The sequence below is a fragment of the Mustela lutreola genome, chromosome 2 (assembly GCF_030435805.1).
Source record: "Mustela lutreola isolate mMusLut2 chromosome 2, mMusLut2.pri, whole genome shotgun sequence".
In the NCBI taxonomy this organism is placed as follows: Eukaryota; Metazoa; Chordata; class Mammalia; order Carnivora; family Mustelidae; genus Mustela; species Mustela lutreola.
Genome location: NC_081291.1, coordinates 30,816,707 through 30,835,210, shown reverse-complemented (window position 1 = coordinate 30,835,210; position 18,504 = coordinate 30,816,707). Strand labels below are relative to the sequence as shown.

Sequence of the window (18,504 nt, the reverse complement as noted above, 5' to 3'; positions counted from 1 at the left end):
GCATTTTGTTCTGAAAATCTCCCTTACTGATTCTAATAGGTAGCAATGTTTAAGAACCACTGTCTCAATCTGGTGCTTGGCCAGCTCTCAATTTTGGCTCAGGTCATGATCCTGGAATGGAGCTGCGCCTTGGGCTCTGCACCTGTCAGGGAGTCTGCTTGAAGATTCTCTCTCTCCCTTTCTCTCTGCGCCTTTTCCCACTCACACGCTGTTTCTCTTCTTTCTCTCTGTCTCAAGTAAATAAATAAATAAATAAATCTTTTAAAAAGAACCACTGATTGAGGGAACATGAGTTTGGGACAGCTCTTTAAAACTGAACCCATTTTCTCAAAGAGAGAAGGAAAGAAAAAGAAAATATGAGTATGTTCAGCTGGTTGCACTTGGCGATCATAAAACCCACAGATGTAAATCGCTATATCTTCTAATTTTTAAATCAGCTCCTAAGGTTGCAGTACTTAATTTTCACCATAATATTTTTAGTATTCTTTTTAGATGACATTTAGATTAGCATCACTTTGGTCACTGTCCCACAGTGACAAGGCAATCAAACAGCTCTGATGATTGCAAGTTGCGTCAATGTTCCTTGGATCCCTTTATTATTGGGATTGGAAATTTTTCTCATTTACATTATTATTTAACATTTCTTGAATGCCAGTGCTGCTCTTCACATATGGCCTGTGTAGAAAGTACATTGTATCAGCAATTAACAAATCCATAATGCCAACCGCCCCAATCCAAAGTAAGCTGCATAGATTAATGAGTCTGCAAGCAGATGTAAGAGAGCAGGAGTTTTAGAAATCTTTGAAAACGCGTCCCAGGATTCCTTTGGGAGATGTGTCTGGAGCCAAGGTACTGCTTCTGTGCAGAGACTCTGTGATCCCTGTGGGTTAGATTTGAGTTACTGAACCATCCGAAGGAACTCATTTTTCTCCTCTGTTACTCCACCAGTCCCCCTAAGTCGGTGAGTAATTCCATCCACCTGGCTTCCCAAGGTAGAACCATGGGAGCAGTCCTTCTCCCTCAGCACATCCCAAGGATTTAATTACTATGCCTGGTCAGTGCCCTTAAGTATCTCTCAAGCCCATCCACTTCTCCTTCTCTTCAGTGCCACTACCAGAGTTCAGGTGTCTGTCTTCTCTCCCCTGGAGCACAGAAAATGCTTCATTGACCATCTCCTTGCCTCTAGTGTTGGTTCCTCATTCCCAATCCATGTTGTATAATATTTTCTTTTATTTCTGCTTTGTGAATGCCTTCCTGGAAGTAAATCAGTCATTTTTGCACATGTAAATATTTCTCTTTCACTCCAGTCTCATGTTTCTCCCCATTCTCTCCCTCTCTTCTTATTCTCACTTCCTTCCTCTCATCTCTATCATACACATACACTCCTTAAGATATGATGTCTAGTGCTTTTTAACTCTCCCTTCCCAAAAGATGGGAGGGAGAAGACTGTGTAGCAGGGATGATTCAGTTTTACTGATCTCTGAATATAGCACTTCAGTAGCAGGCAAGCATGGATAGGGGAGGACAGTGGCCCCCACATTCTTGGTATAATGTTCCACACTCACATAAGACATTAGTGTGCTTGGGGAGGTGTGGCTGGTTGGCCTTCCAGTTTTGAGCAGGGGTTGGCCTTGCATATGTAACTGAGTCATGCTCTTTAAATTCTATTTTTTTGAAGATTTTATTTATTTATTTGACAGAAAGAGAGCATAAGCAGGAGGAGTGGCAGGCAGAGGGAGAGGGAGAAGCAAGCTCACCGCTGAGCAGGGAGCCCAATGCAGGACTCGATCCCAGGACCCTGGGATCATGACCTGAGCTGAAGGCAGACATTTAACCGAATGAGCCACCCAGGTGCCCTGCTCTTTAAATTCTAAAGAAGCAACCTTATCTAATCGGGAATACTTGGGGGTGGGTGTAGGGAATCAAGCACATTTCAAGCAAAAGCCTGCATCCCAAGAAGCAATTCTCTTTAGATCTTATATTCAAACTTCTAAGCCATGTGATTCCATTCCTAAAGGAAATCTGCCCCATGAAAACAGCAGATTTGGGGCATCTGGGTGGCTCAGTCGATTAAGCGTCTGCCTTCGGCTCGGGTCATGATTCCAGGATCTTGAGATGGAGCCCTGCATTGGGCTTCCTGCTCCATGGGGAACCTGCTGCTTTTCCCTCTCCCTCTTGTCTGCTCTGCTGCCTGCTTGTATTCTCTGTCAAATAAATAAATAAAATATATTTTTTAAAAAAACACAGCAGATTTTCCAACTCAGACATAAACTCTTGTAGAATATGTTGAATTATCTGTTCCATTGGAGCAATCTTTCCGGCCCATAGCAAATCATCAAGTAATAGCATTTCCTTTCTAAAATTTCAACCTGTGTCCTCATCCTCTGGTCATTGAATTCACTGGGGTGAAAACATATTCTCGGATGTCACACCCTTCCCAGGGTGGTTGTGATACCAAAAAACAACGTATATTCCTGGTCTAACTACTCAGAAGTCTGTTCATAAAGAGTAAGGGTAGAATCTAAAGCCTAGTTGTCTATGTTTGTCTAGAAACAAATGAACAAAAATCCTATCTCTTCTCCTATTCCTCAAAGAGAAAAATCTGTATAGTATCAATTTGGAAATTGATCATTCTCTGGGAAAAAAAAAAAATACATGCTTTCCTGCAATGCATACGTTTTATACAATTTCTGTAATCGCCTCTTAGGTTCTCCATTCAGCACCTGGACTGAGCCTAAACCACTTTGACTCATGTCCCTATATCAGTAGTATCCATATTCTTTGAGACTTTTTCGGTAGGGAGAGATTTCAAGCACTCCCATCTTTAGAGAGAGCAAAGATACCTTCTGATTTTGTTGGGTTTTAGCTATGTGTTTAGAAAAACAGAAAACAAGTCAAAGAAGACCTCACTGATATATTTTTGCCCTCTCCAATCCTCTTTCTCAAATTAATAATAGCCAACATCAAGAAGCTTCAATGCCCATTTGTAAGGTTGTAGAAACTGCTTGTTGTTGCCTCCTATCTTAGTCTTTGTGAAACAAACACTTTGATATATTTGTTTTAGCAGCGTGTCTGAGCCCCAGGGCATCAGGGCATAATTAGAAAAGGGGTTTGGGCTGGAGGGAGAGGAGAGGAAAAGGAAAGGCTGGGCTTTCATAATGAAGCAGTGGCTATTGGATGTGAGAGTTCTAATTACAGTGTATAATTAAGCTAGAGATTATAGAAGCCATCCAGATGAGCAAGCAGTGATGTCTCCTTTTGAGATGATAATGTTTTGGTGTTCTCTTGAATTTGTAGTTATTAGCCACTTGAAAGAAACAAAGGAAAATATTCCATTCTAGGATTAAATTCAAAGGTATCACTCCAAAAGTTGTAAGGAAAAAGAGTTGCTAGAAGTCAGTTTAAAAAGAGAGGTTAAGAGAGTGTGTTTGGGGACGCCTGGGTGGCTCAGTTGGTTGGACGACTGCCTTCGGCTCAGGTCATGATCCTGGAGTCCCGGGATCGAGTCCCGCATCGGACTCCCAGCTCCATGGGGAGTCTGCTTCTCTCTCTGACCTTCTCCTCGTTCATGCTCTCTCTCACTGTCTCTCTCTCAAGTAAATAAATAAAATCTTTAAAAAAAAAAAAAAAAAAAAAAAAAAAAAAAAAAAAAAAAGAGAGTGTGTTTGGCCTCAACGTTCTATTTAGGGAGCATTGCAAGGAACATCTACTAAGATATTCTGTCCCACTCTGGCCCTTTAAGCTCTCATGTTTCTGGGCTGGAACAATTTAGTAGCAAGTAGGATTCAGTTATCATGCTTGTTTAAGGACATTTGCAGGGATCCATAATGCGGTCTGCAGGCATGCATCCATTTGGAGAGAGAGAATATATCATGTTTACGGTGCCTACACCAGCATATGTGGACATTTGCATTTGGAGAGAAAGTATATTCCCACTTCAGCTGGAGTTCTACCCCTTGTTGGTAGTGATTGGAGCTTAAAGCTGGCTGTATGCAGAGAAGTGGACCAGATACTCTTCCTCTTTTGAATCCATACATTTTCTTTCCCACCTGGGTTCCACACTTGATCACTAAATAGATGCAATATCAGAACACATCTGTCACTGTAAGCTTTCAGTTAATTTAGTGACCTGACCTTGAAAAGATACCTAACCTTCCAAACAAGGGTTCTGTGTCCCAGCTTTCAACATAATGTGGAGAACTGGGCCAGCAGGGTAACAAAACACCAGGAATCTGTGAGCTCACTTGGGTGTGTAGGAACAGTTTAACGACCCAAGGAGATAAATTCACTTTCACAAAGCTGCTACCACTTGGTTTCTTTGACTAGATTATTCACACTTAATTTCAAATATCAAAATAAAATCTTCCACTTAATCATATTCAATTACTCTAGTAATAGATATTAATTCATAAGCTCTACCCTGGAAGCATTTGGGGAATGGGGGAACACTCTGTGTAACTAGTAACTTAAAGGATGAGCAGCTGGGTTATGGTAGTTTCAGTCCGACAAGAAAAAAAAAAAGGGAAGACCCAACTCTAGATAAATTATTATTTGTGACATGGCTCAAGATGGGAGAGTGTGAGGAGAGTGAAGGTGACAGAACTGCTGCTGACCACAGTGACAAGGACTTGAAGAGCAGCCGACATGACATCTTTCCTATCGTGCTGCCAAAAATGTCAACTTTGTGAAGGACAGTGAGAAAATGGTTTGCCAAAAACGTGAAAGGTGGATTCAAGAGATGCCTGCTGTGTCAGATGTGATATAGTCTGTCATGGCTGAGAGACCCACTTCTGGTGGCAGGGGTGTCCTGCAGGTGGGGGAGCGTTCAGTCTCTGACAGGGCTCCAAAAATGACTGCACTTGACCTGCAGGTGGTCTCAGGTTTGCAGGATCATGATATACAAGAAGTGAGCTGTTAGCCAGTGTGCAGTTAGGTGGAACCAGAGACCTGGGACCACATTCATTTCCTTGTCCTGTGTGTGTGTGTGTGTGCGCGCGCGCACACGCGCACACGTGCGCATGAGCACACATGGGATTTTAAAGCTAGGTTCAAAGACATCACACACTTCTACTATGAAAGTACATATCCCCTCCTTCTACTAAAAAGGAGGAGATACGTGCTTTATGAACTCACATCAGATTAGTATAAGTAAGGACTAAGTCTGGATCATCTATCATTTGAGTTTTTGGGGGTGTGATGTTGGGAGCCTCAAAGAAAGGGAGAGGAAAACTGGAGTCAAGGCAGCTACAGAAAAGTAGGTAACAGGACAGAAGCAGCCCTTAATGGCATATTAAAATAAATATTAAAATAACCTGGGGAGCTTTAGAAGCGAAAGATGTCTTTGCCCACTTGACACATTGAATCAAGAGCTTGAGGATGAGACCTCTCAAAGCTTTCACATGGTTCTAAAGTACAACCAAAAATTAAGAACTACTGAACTATGAGGACGGTCTGTATGGTCAGGGCACAGCTACTAGGGTGAGCAAATTGCACCTGCTTCTTCTATGTTTGCAGTATTTACCCCGTGTGGTTTCTCTGTGTGGTGTCCAGTTAGCTGAGCTTAGGTCATAGTCCTGCTTATGTGTGCAGTGACCATGAAAGGCAGACACTGATTTATAGTAGGGCCCTTAGAATAAACAGCAGGAAAATAGGATCCCACTTTACCTGCCCCCCCCACCCCATCGAGAATACTCACAGTGCGGCCAAGGTCATTCCTCCAAAGGACATTCAGGTGTTAAGAGGCAACAGTGGTTGCTAAGAAGCCAAAAAATAAGAGGGCAGAAAATGCACCATTCAGGACACAGGAGGATGGGGGGATTTGGGGCTTCTAAATATGTGTTCTAAGTAAAGACCCATCTCAGTTTGGGATTTACTAGTTAGGAATTTGAAATCCAACTTTATCCCTCTTCTCTCATTCTTTGTGACTCCTTAAGTGTTAGAAGTATGGGGAAGGGAGCAAGATCCAGAGCCAGTTTTATTACAATTATAGAATCACCTCCAAATGTTTCCAGAAAAAAACAAAAACAAAAACCCAGGGCTTCTGAGAGATACCAATACAGTTCCTCTATTTATTTCACAACTAGCACTGCTTGGGATGTTACCTTGAAACAGTGCATACACCACATTGGAGGGGGTTATGGCTTTGTAAATGAACCATTACACTTGGAGAAGATCTCTGCTTCCAAACTCACTCCAATCCAAGGGAAACTGGTAACCCTGAATCAAATGTACCCTTTCAGCCACTAAAAGAGCAACCCACCAAATATTTCCTTGCTCTAAAGCACAGTCCTCAAAGTGTGGCTCCTGCATCAACAGCATCAGAGAACTTGTTAGAAATGCAAATTTTGGGGGCACCTGGGTGGCTCCATTGGTTGGGCGCTCCATTGGTTGTTTTCAGCTTGAGTTGTGATCTCATGGTCAGCTCTGGGATTGGCAGGGAGGCTGCTTGAGATCCTCTCCTCTCCCTCTGCCCCTCTTCCCAGACTCTTAGGCTCTCTCTCTTTCTCTCTCTCTCTATCAAATAAATAAAGATTTAAAAAAAAAAAAAAAGAAGAAAAGCAAATTCTCAGCCCCATCCTCCAGGTAATTCTGAGGCATGCTCAGGTTTGAGGGTTACCTCTCTAGGAAAAGTATTTTATTACTTCTGTGAGAATAGGGCTCCCCAAAATACTGAGCCAGGATTTTTAGTTAGTAGCTCCATAGAAATCTAAGCCTGTGTAATTAACATTGACACGTTGTAGGGATCAACAGAAAATAAATTGACAGAATTTTCTTCCAAAAATAATTATGTGAAACTCAGCCCCCAAAAAAGATGTATTTTTTTTAAAGATTTTATTTATTTATTCTAGAGAGAAAGAGAGAAACAGCACAAGAGAGGGGAGGGTCAGAGGGAGAAGCAGGCTCCCTGCTGAGCAGAGAGACAGATGCGGGACTCAGTTCCAGGACTCTAGGATCATGACCTGAGCAGAAGGCAGCTGCTTAACCCACTGAGCCACCCAGGCACCCCCCAAAAGGATATTTTTACTTTCTGATATGATTCCAACCTATGATCTTTGGCAAATTTTATTATTCCTGCATGTCTCTTCCTCAGTTTGTAAAATAACATCCTCTATCCCCTGTACCATTCTAGCACAATTCTGGCAACTGCAAACAAATTTGCATTCAATGTCAAATCATAACTTTTTTTTTTTTTTTTTTAAAGATTTTATTTATTTATTTGACAGAGAGAAATCACAAGTAGGCAGAGAGGCAGGCAGAGAGAGAGAGGAGGAAGCAGGCTCCTCGCTGAGCAGAGAGCCCGATGCGGGACTCGATCCCAGGACCCTGAGACCATGACCCGAGCCAAAGGCAGCGGCCCTACCCACTGAGCCACCCAGGCGCCCCAAATCATAACTTTTTTAATCACCTGTTTTTGTTGGTGAATTCTGTACTACTTACCTTCCAGACATAAAGTTAGTTTGTTTCATTTATTTTGAGAGACAACCATTCACACTGACATAGGCAATTAAGAAGCAAATTTAAGAAAAGAATACAATTTTTAGTCATGTACCTTTTTTGAGTAGCGAGATTAATAGTGTTCAGAAAGGAGATGAAGGAGAGATTGTCAGGGAAGTGGAAGTGGCTGCTACCTTAAATAACCACAAATGTGAATCATCAGAACAAAAGGGAAAGAAATATAATCAAATTTCATGTTCATAATAATACCCTTTGTGGTGAGGATTAACTGAGAAGGCCAGGCACACACTAAATGCTTAGTTTTTATCATCTCAAAAACAAATCCAAAAGTTACGTTCTAATTGCCTAATAATTGCCTTGGAAGGCTTATTGAGTGAAGAATGGGTGATTTTCATCAGGGAAGCTTCTGTCTTGCCACACACATCTCTGGGCTGCCCATGTGAAATGGTTTCCGTGTTTTTGCCTGTCATCTGTAAACTCCTCTTTGTAAATTATACTTTTAAAGATTGATTTTATTTATTTATTTACTTACTTTATTATTTCTGAGAGAGCAAGAGTGTGCACATACATGCTAGCAGGGGAAAGGGGAGGCGAAGAGGGAGAGAGAGATAATCTCAAGCTGGTTCCCCCACTGAGTGTGGAACCCCACACAAGGCCCGATCCCAGGACCCTGAGACCATGACCTCAGCTAAAATCAAGGGCCAGTTGCTCAACTGACTGCACCACCCAAGTGCCCCTGATTTATAAATTATATTTAATAGCATTTTTCTCTGGGCTAATGCCCTGCTAAGAAACCAAATGGTTAAAATGGTTTCCATTTTCCCAAATCAAGTGTGTGCATGCACATACCAATTGTATAAATGTGTTCAATGCATTAGAGAACTATATTTTGTGTAAGCAAAACCTAAATCTAAAAAACCATACCTAAAGAAAGTTGCAGACTATAATAGAAACATGAGAAGTTACCACTGTCACATGTATTTTGTGCAGGCCAGTGAATTCATCCTGAGACTTAAATACAGATTCATGGATATTTCATTGTAAAAAAGTGTTGTTAAATAAACTTTGTATATAAACATTTAAGATTTTTCAAAAAATTATGAAAATAAGGGCACATTCACAGATTCCAATAACCTACCTGATATTTACCATTTGGTCTTATTTCTTCATTTAAGTTCAGGGGATTGTGAGGAAATGGATTTTATAGAATTTTACTGTTTAGTGGTGATTTTTATAATGTGGGGGAGGGGAAGTTTTCTTGTTGTTTTTTTTTTTCCTCCCCCAACTAGGGCATTTTTAATATTTAAAAAGAAGGGAAGCTGACCAATTAACCCCTAACAGGAGGTGCATTGCTATCATTTGCCAAGTCTTTTGTGCAGTCAGACTGGTCTAGTATACAGGATTTTCCCAACTTATGCTGGATCCTTGAGAAGGCCTATAAATAAGACCATTTGTTTGGTCTCAAGATGACTTGCATTTGCAAACTGAAGAATGTTCCAATAGAAGTTTCATGGTGACACACCAATCTGCAAACTGGCTCAGCCAGTAGTCAAAACAAGTCACTACGGGATCTGGGAAGCTGAAGTCTTTGAATGGGTCAGATTATCCTACGTCTAATTTGGCACAGATAAATTTGGGCTATAAATATGCAGCTTCCCTTTGTATTTTCAACTTGAGTGGTCCAAAGCAAATAGGAAAAAATGTGTGTGAATCTAACGGTGATTTAGAAATATGAGAATACTGCAATTAAACTGAAATTCACTTATTTTTGCTAAGGTCCTTCTTTTTATTAAAATGAGCAAGTGTTCACTAACATCAAAAGCATCATACATGGTTTGTTCTTTTTTCCCAGCTCTATTGCGGTATTAACATATACCATGTATCAGTTTGAGGTATAGCATGTGATAATTCGATACACATATAGATTGTGAAGTTACTATTATGACAAGGTTAATTAACACCTACATCCCCTCACAGAATTACCCTTTATTGTTTGTTTGTTTGTTTTGTGGGGGTGATAACATGTAAGATCTGCTCTCTTAACCACTTCCCAGTATAAAAATAAGGTACCGTTCCTTGTAGTCACTGTGCTGTACATTACTCATCATATAGCTAGGAGTTTGTACCCTTTAGTCAACAGCTCCCTATTTCCCCTACCTCTCAGGCTCTGGCAACTATCATTCTGCTCTCTATCCTTATGAGTATGATTATTTCAAATTCAACATTTGAGAACAGAGTATTTGTTTTTCTCTGTCTGACTTATTTCACTTAGCATAATGCACTCAAGTTCTACCCATGTTGTCACAAGCAGGCATTTCCTTTTTTTATGCCTGAATAATATCCCATCATCTAAAAATAAATCTATTCCATAATATATTTACTTAATTTACATAATATATCCATTCACTTCCTTTATGCATTCATCCATCAATGGACGCTTAGGTGGTTTCCATCTTTTGGCTGTTGTAAATAATGCTGCAGTGAACATAGGGGTGCAGATATATCTTCAAAACAGTGATTTTCTTTCCTTCAGATATATACGCAGATGTGGAATTACTAGATCATATGACAGTTCTATTTTTAACTATTCGGGGAAACTCCATACTGTTTTTCACAGCGGCTGTACTGGTTTGCACTCCCACCAACAGTGCACAAGGATTCCCTTTTCTCTACATCATCACCAACATTTTTTGTCTTTTTGATACTAGCCATTCTGACAGGTGTGAGGTGATATCTCATTGTGGTTTTGATTTGCATTCCCTTGATGCTTAGTGTTGTTTTTATGTATCTTTTGGCCATTTGTAGGTCTTCTTTGGAAAAATGTCTATCAAGTCCTCTACCTATTTTTTAACTGAATTATGTGGGTTTTTGCTATTGATTTTTGTGACTTCTATATTTCTGTTATCTATTATAAGATAGAAGGTTTGCAAATATATTCTCCATATTCTCCCATTCCATAGGTTGTCTTTTCATTTTGCTGTGCAGAAGCTTTTCAGTTTGATGTAGTTCCATTTGTCTGTTTTTGTTTTTGTCGCTTGTACTTTTAGTGATATATCAAAAAAATCGTTGCCAACACCAATGTCAAAGAGCTCTTTTTCCCTGTTTTCTTCTTGGATTTTTACAGTTTCTGGTCTTTTGGTTAAGTCTTTAATCCATTTCGAGCTCATTTTTGGGGAGTGATATAAGATAGGAGTCCAGTTTCATCCTTTTGCATGTGAATATCCAGTTTTCCCCAATACCATTTATTGAAGAGACTATTTTTCCCCATTGTGTGTCTTTGGTTCCCCTGTCAAAAATATTAGTTGACCATTTATGCAGGGGTTTATTCCTGGGCTCTCAGTTCTGTTCTCTTGGTCTGTGTGTGTGTGTTCGTGCCAGTACCATAGGGTTTTGATTACTATAGCTTTGTCACAGAGTTTGAAATCAGGAATTGTGATGTCTCTACCTTTGTTTTTTTATCAGGATTACATTGGCTATTTGGGTCTTTTGTGGTTCCATATAATTCCATTATAGAATTGTTTTTCCCATTTCTGTCAAAATCGCCTTTGGAATTTGATAAGAATTGCACTGAATCTGTAGATGGCTTGCAGCAGTATGGACCATTTTTTTAAAAAAGATTTTATTTATTTATTTGACAAAGAGAAATCACAAGTAGATGGAGAGGCAGGCAGAGAGAGAGAGAGGGGGAAGCAGGCTCCCTGCTGAGCAGAGAGCCCGATGCGGGACTCGATCCCAGGACCCTGAGATCATGACCTGAGCCGAAGGCAGTGGCTTAACGCACTGAGCCACCCAGGCGCCCCCAGTACGGACCTTTTAACAGTATTAATTCTTCCAATCCATGAATACAGGATTATCTTTCCACTGATTTCTGTTTTCATTAATTTCTTTTATCAGTGTCTTTTACTTTTCACAATGTTTTATAGTTTGTTTCTTCAGTTAAAACATGAGTGCTTAAGTTAATCTGAACATGTATAATTGTAAGCTGGAAATTGAGTCACTTAAGAACATTTAACACTGAGAAAGACAGACATTTACAAAGCTCCTGGTTTTCATAGAAATTTGTGTCCATGATCTACAAGAGATCTACAAGAGAGATACAAATTAGAGATGTGGACAGGTGAGTGCCTGCCCCAGCTAAGGAAGTAGCTTTTACTTGGCACTCACTGATTAAGACCAGTTGTTCTGAATTTTCAAAAGAATTGCGTTATAAGACTTTCCTAACTTTGAAAATGCTGGCAAAGAGTTCAAAATCTTAAGAAGCTGTGAGCCAAATAAAAGGTCTAGAAATTGGGCCTTACAGCCACCAGTTTGTACATTTTACCATTTTATAATAAGTGAGCGACAGTTCTACAAATGTCTCCAGACAATAATCCCCAAAATACCGCATGCCCCTTAGTAGCCAGAGCTGAAAAGCAGGACTTTTCCTAAGGTCACATTGATCATTGTAGTCATTCTTTTAAAATGGACAGTTTCCTCCTGCTAAAGATTTGATTGCATGGTGTCAGCATATGAGGTTCCCGTCACTTCATGATATGTCTTCTTTCAGGCCTGATGGAATTGGAACCGTGACTGTTGAAGAAAAGGAACGTTTCGAAGAAATCAAAGAGAGACTCCGAGTTCTACTGGAAAATCAGATTACACATTTTAGGTGAGAATCTGGGTTGAGGGGTTTATTAGGAGGGTGACACTGGGGAGAGTTTAATAAAGGGCTTGATTTTCTGTCTGTTAACCTATCAGGAGACATATTGGAGATTTAGAAATAACCAAATGGAAGCGAAAACCAGTAGGACAGTATTCCATGATAGCCAGAAGACTTTGCATTCTTTTTTTTTTTTTTAAAGATTTTATTCATTTATTTGACAGACAGAGATCACAAGCAGCAGAGAGGCAGGCAGAGAGAGAGGAAGAAGCAGGCTCCCCACTGAGCAGAGAGCCAGCCCAATGTGGGGCTCGATGTGGGGCTCGATCCCAAGACCCTAGGATCATGACCTGAGCCAAAGGCAGAGACTTTAACCCACTGCGCCACCCAGGCACCCCAAGACTTTGCATTCTTAAGTGTGTTTTATTTCCACTGAAAGGACAGAGCCCTTCTTGTGCAAGCTGACTCTGGTCATCAGTCTGTTCTTTTAAAATATATTAACAAAGGTGAAGGTGAAGTTTCTTCAAGGTTCCTAGATCAGTGAGAAATCCTGAGAATCAGATCACATAAACAGGGAAGGAAGGCAGGGGGATCCACACTAGAGTCTCCACTTTCTCCCTTACCTCAGAAACAGGACTAGCTGTCTATGCAGGGAAAGAAAGAAACTTAGATCAGCCTTAGCAGATTGACTCTTCCCCACAACACAAGATAGCAAGCAGGTCCAAGGCTTCAGCCTGGCACCATATAGTCCACTTCTCCCTTGCAGCCAACCAGATATTTGTAATGCTGCATTGGTGGTTCTAGAGATCCTGAAATTGTAACTCAAAGATAGTAAAAACATTTATAATAGCATAGTTAATAGTTGCTTTTTATTAAATACTTCCTGTACCACAAGATACAGGATTAGAGGGTAATTAGGCATTAACTTGGTTTTTTATTCCCAGAACAACTTGGTAAGGTCATTATTATAATCCCCATCAAATATAAATGAACCCAAGGCTGAGAGAGTTAAGGACTTGTGCCAGGCCATCCACAGGACACCTGCATAGGTCATAGTCGGAATTTAAGTAGTCTCTGATGGTCCCTTTGTATCATAAGGAACAGTGTCTGGAAGGGTCTGTGACAGCCTGAAATAGTCAATGGAACTCTTAGGAATCCAGGACATAGTTCCATCTGTACCACCAAAATACCCCTGGACAAATTTTTATTGATTACACACTGTACACAAGACGTATTGCCAATAACAAAAGATCCAATAACAATTAAAAATCACAATTAAAGAAGGACACTTACCAAAAGCATGAATTTGTTCAAAATACACTCCTTCATTTCCTATAGTAATCCTTTGGAGACTTGAATAAGTGTGTTTGGATTTTAACCTGTTTCAACTAATACTTTTTTAGTGCTGGTCTCTGTGATCACATAGAAGGTCACATGAGAGCTAACAAATGGTTTTCCTTCATAATAGAATCTAAACAGAGCCTTATGTCATCACTCTAAATATTCTTTCTGCTGCAGACATTTGCAGAGTCTCTCTTTAGTCATTATTCACACATACACATATATACATTATATACACACATATATGGTGTGAATTCAGATTAACATAACACAACGTGACAAAATAAAAAGCATTTTCTGTTCCTCAGAAAGAGTTGCTATAGGAATCAAATCACAGCATATTTCATGCTAAAATGTAATATATTTGGGCAACCTGAAGAATTTTCTCTTTTTTAGGTATTGCTTTCCATTTGGTCGACCTGAAGGTGCTTTAAAAGCTACTCTATCACTCTTGGAAAGGGTAAGAATGAAAGTAAAAAACAGATTACATAGATACAGATATGAACATAATCGTAATGAAATATTGTAGTTGAATGACCTAGTTTGTCATTTTTCAAGGCTTCATTTACCATTCATCAAATACCAGAATAAACGTGAGGAACCTGCCAAAATTCTAGATATTTTATCTCCAGACTCCCAAATAGTTAGCATATATTGAAGATATGTTCCTGGCCCTTCCCCGATTCGTAGATGGGCTTTGCCATCCTATCTGTGCGTTATGGTTCTGTGTTTTCTCTTTAACGATGGCTCTCAATCAATATTAAGTCACAAGGAGGCATTCACAACTCATTTTAAACTCAAGCTCTTTAAGAAATATAAATGAGTAACACATTTGGTTGAACCATCTCAATAATCTTTCTTTTTTCCACCAAAAGGTTTTGATGAAAGATATCGTGACCCCGGTACCACAAGAAGAGGTAAAAACAGTCATCCGGAAATGTCTAGAGCAGGCTGCTTTAGTCAACTATTCCCGGCTATCAGAATATGCCAAAATCGAAGGTAAGGCTCCCTTCTGCCCCCAGTTTTTTATTTAAATTTTGGTATGCCTCCCTGGGGAAGAAGAGTCTGTCTTTTCTAATGGGCACCAGAAAACAGTGGTCCATCTGAGTATGTTAAATTGAAACTTGAAAGCACTTGAAATGTGAAAGCTTCCTTGGCTGTGGCCAAATAAATGAATGAAGAGCAGGGGCACAGGGAACCATCTTTGTAAGGGAAGAATACTGAGTGTAAGATGTGATCAGGTAACTAAGGTCCTTCTGAGAGTCTGTGTTGGCACTAAGTTTGCTCTGTGACTAATGTTTTCCTATGAAAGAGTTCTGTAGGATTGTTACCTTCCTTAAATAGAGGAAAACAAAGCCCTTTGTTGTCCACTGTTGATAGCACTGGAGGTAGAACAAGCATGGAACTGAAACATCAAGATTTTGCTTAACTCTTTCTTGCCCCTTGAAAGTATCGTCTTTTGGTAACATTTCAAACTTGATGGCAGGTTAGTGTCCAGCTGTCTCTGATAGCTCCTGCTCTGCTTTAGATCTCATTCATTCTTGTTGCTCCAGACCTAGGATGGTTGTTACCACAGCCCTCTCAAGTTTTAGGGAAGCAGGCACTGATGACCAAGTAATCACCCAAAAGGCACTTTGAGTAAACTCTACTTGAGAAGATATGGTTCTTTGGGACCTATTCATTTGCAAAGGTATTAATCACTTTTCATTGTTACCCTGTTGGCTGCTATAGGGTGATTTGAAAACCACACCCAACTTGACCAGTGGTGTAAGTGTATAAATGTGGAAGTTCTGTGTGCAAAACTCAATGTGTCCGCATTCTGGAATCTGATGTTCTCTCACATGTGAAACACCTGACTAAAACCAGCAAATGCCCATTGTCTGCCTTCAGGACTTGACTGGGGGGAAAAAAAAAGGTCTAACCAACCACCAAAACCCTATCACTTACCCTGCCGAAGTCCTTGTTTCTTTAGAGAATTAGGTTAAGATCATGTCAAATCGCAGTGTTCTGTACATTACATGTCCTCTCTCTCTCAATTTTGTCTGTCTGACAATGCAAATTGTGTACCAGTGGTAATGAATTCATTGCTATGCACCCAGGGAGAAACACTTAAGAATTGGGCACTAAAAGGATGTTTATCAACTCTTGACTTGGTAATGAGTGACAAAAATAGAGGAACAAGAAGATCATTAAGGGGCTATGTTAGCAAATAATTGTTCTAGCACTTACCTTCCCAGGACATAATGATTGGTTGTATTTGGTAAAGTCAACCAGGTACCTAATAATTCTAGGCAAGGCCAGAGACGGGATGGGATCAAGAAACGTTCGGTTGCCATGGCTGTTGCCTCGTAGGCCTTGGTCTAGCTATTACTAGTCTTTTGGTAAGATATGCTCTCTTCTTTCAGATAAATATATCCAAAAACAAACTTTAAGATCTGTAAGTAAAAATGCATTCATTTCCAAAGTAGATCAGCCGATCTGTAATTTCCTTTTGTGCCTCAATTCTTCTTGGTTGTGTTAATTATCTTTTGCACTGTGACTTTTAGGTCTGGGGATTCTTTGAAGAAACCAATCTTTTTTTTTCCAACTCTCTTTTCAGAGAAGTACCTCATTCCACACTACCTGCTCTCTTCCGCTTCTCTCCTTCCTTGTCCGTGATTGGCTCAGCCACTTTTTGGTGTTACCTCTGCAAAAGTGGCTGTGACACCAATTTCAAAGCATGCTGGGATTGTTAATTCAGACAACCCAACATCCTCTGGCTGCATGTATCAGGTTTTCTTTCATGAACATAGTCCACCGTAGGCCGGGACATTGCAGCTTTGAAGATATTGCTACCAAACAACTTTCTTTTACAAGGTTCCGATCCTATGCTCAGAAAAGAAATCTTATGTTTTTACATTTGAGCCCCTCTGTGAGCACTAACAGCTTAGTCCCCTGAGAATTTTGGAAAGAAGTTGTAGTGATATTGCTGGAGACTATGTTTATGAAGAAATACCTCAAGAGCCTTAGATACTAAAGTCTGAAATCCTTAGTATCTTGGAGCCTTAAATCAATGAAATTCTGTTTCCCTTTACTCATGATGTTTTTGGTCATTGTACTCTTGCAAACAATTCTAAAGAGACGTGTAAAATCATGGTCACAATCTCTCTCGTGACTCACGGCATGCTGAATGGTTAATCCAGTAGACCTTCAATTTTGAAACTCCTTTTTCTTTTATCCTGTGTTTATCCCAAAATACTCTGTGGCTATTTTCCTTTGAGCTAATGTAACGTATTCCTCTAACCTATGACCTTTAACCTCTTTACCTCTGACCTAAGCCTCTTGCATGCCCAAATCCTCTTTTATAGGGAAAAAGAGAGAAATGTATGAGCATCCTGTCTTCTGCTTGGCCTCCCAAGTGATGGATTTAACCATTCGTGAGTACCTACCACCTCCTCGCCACGCTGTCTTCACTCTTTCTGTTTTCATTATTTCAAGAAAATTCAGATCCAAACCAACTCACTCTCCTTGCTTCAAGTTTTTTAGCATTGGCTTGTCTGTTGATTCTGTCTGTGAAACCCAGTGTGAGAAGTCCAGTCACTTTTTATCAGCCTAAAACAGGTTAGACAATTAAGCCATTTGTTTGTGATGAACTCAGATTTGTCCGTAAGTTTTCAGTTATTTCTCTGTCTGTGACCTGAATGCATTTTTACTTTGCTTGTGTGTAACCCCAATTTGTAAAGTGCTTGTCACTGGTACACAATCAAAAGGTAGCCGCTAGGCCGGGAGCAATGCGTTAGGTGTCAGATAAAGGACAGTTGGGGCAAAACCATGCTTTCTTTTCCATGTTTAAGATGTCAAACTATTTTGGGTATAAGATCACACAAGGTGGTCCATTCTCTGTAAAAATTAGAACTTATATGCCTCCTGTCTGTTCTCTTTCAAGCTGGGAAGCTTTTTCTTGTTCTCTCTGGAGATTTTGACTTGTCCTTGTTCTCTAAGCTCTGGCTAGAACATATGACTTAATTGTCACTTGGAGAGTTCGTGTATGTTTCATAGCTTGATTTCACATTAAACTTAATTTTACTAATTTTCTATTTGTGCAGCATTTTCCACCTCTGTGAAGGAGCCTATTTTTGCTGGCCCCCACACTTCGGGGCGGTGGGAACCCAAGGGCAACCTTTTCCTTCCAATATCATGTATCACACATAAGTGGGGGGCATTTTGGTCCATTTGCTCATTAATCCTGCATATGTGTTCTTGTTTCTCTCTCTCTTCTCTCCTTGTTGTGCTCTCTCTTTCAAATAGAGAATCAAAAGGACGCAGGTGAACCAACTGTATATGCATTATAAACTATCAGGACTGTTGAGTTATATTGAGTTTCTGTTTTTGTTTTTGTTTTTAAGAGCTCCTTAACGTATGGACTCCCAAAGACTGATGTGGAGTTGCAATGATACTTAAGGAGTTAATTTGTGCTGTCTAACTATATCTCTTGCCCATTAGATGTTGACCTCTATAGAGCAGAATTTCTGTAAAGGCATAAGCTTTGAAGGAACAGAACTCTGGTTAGCTATGGAGTTTCATTTCATCTTTGGTTCAGGATTCAGTGATTTGGCCTCATGTGCTTAAAAAAAAAACTAAAGCTACTGAACCAAACTACTCTTCCTCTTTGTTTTTCATTTCTTTTTTCTGTTTTCTTCCCTATTGAGAAGTTTGTGTTCTTTGATGAATGTTTATTAGCCAAGACAGAGAGAAGTTGTGTCCATGTTGTTCTTGTGCGTATCGTGTAATGAGACAGGCTGCACATAGAGGGTGGCTGAGCACGGGCTGTTGCTGGAAGTTTCGTGAGCGGAAAGATCTTAGAGAATTCTCTGGCTTTGGAAATTTTCTTCTTGTTTGGTCCCCAAACTTATGAGCATATTTTGAGGAAAGGTTTAACTTAAAACTTTAATAAATACATGCTTTTGATCATTGTTTTTAAGCCTAAAAAAATCCTCAAAAGATAATTAAACTTATTTCATTTAATCAAAGTTGAATGCATTTCAGATCAATTCAGAAAGCAGTTTGTGCACATGCCAAGCACCAAGCTA

General features: G+C 39.9%; 1 protein-coding gene across 21 annotated transcripts in view; it reads left to right on the top strand.

Annotated features, from left to right (window-relative positions):
* CADPS (calcium dependent secretion activator) overlaps positions 1-18,504 on the top strand; it is a 468,804-nt gene that overhangs the window by 336,776 nt on the left and 113,524 nt on the right. For 8 of the 21 annotated variants that reach the window (XM_059161404.1, XM_059161403.1, XM_059161392.1 and 5 more), the window contains exons 14-18: positions 12,002-12,103; positions 13,832-13,895; positions 14,311-14,434; positions 16,783-16,851; positions 17,723-17,740. In XM_059161404.1, coding sequence (XP_059017387.1) covers positions 12,002-12,103; positions 13,832-13,895; positions 14,311-14,434; positions 16,783-16,851; positions 17,723-17,740 — 377 coding nt within the window. The remainder of the gene's footprint in view (positions 1-12,001; positions 12,104-13,831; positions 13,896-14,310; positions 14,435-16,782; positions 16,852-17,722; positions 17,741-18,504) is intronic. The other 13 variants (XM_059161408.1, XM_059161407.1, XM_059161399.1 and 10 more) reach the window with 3 other exon arrangements.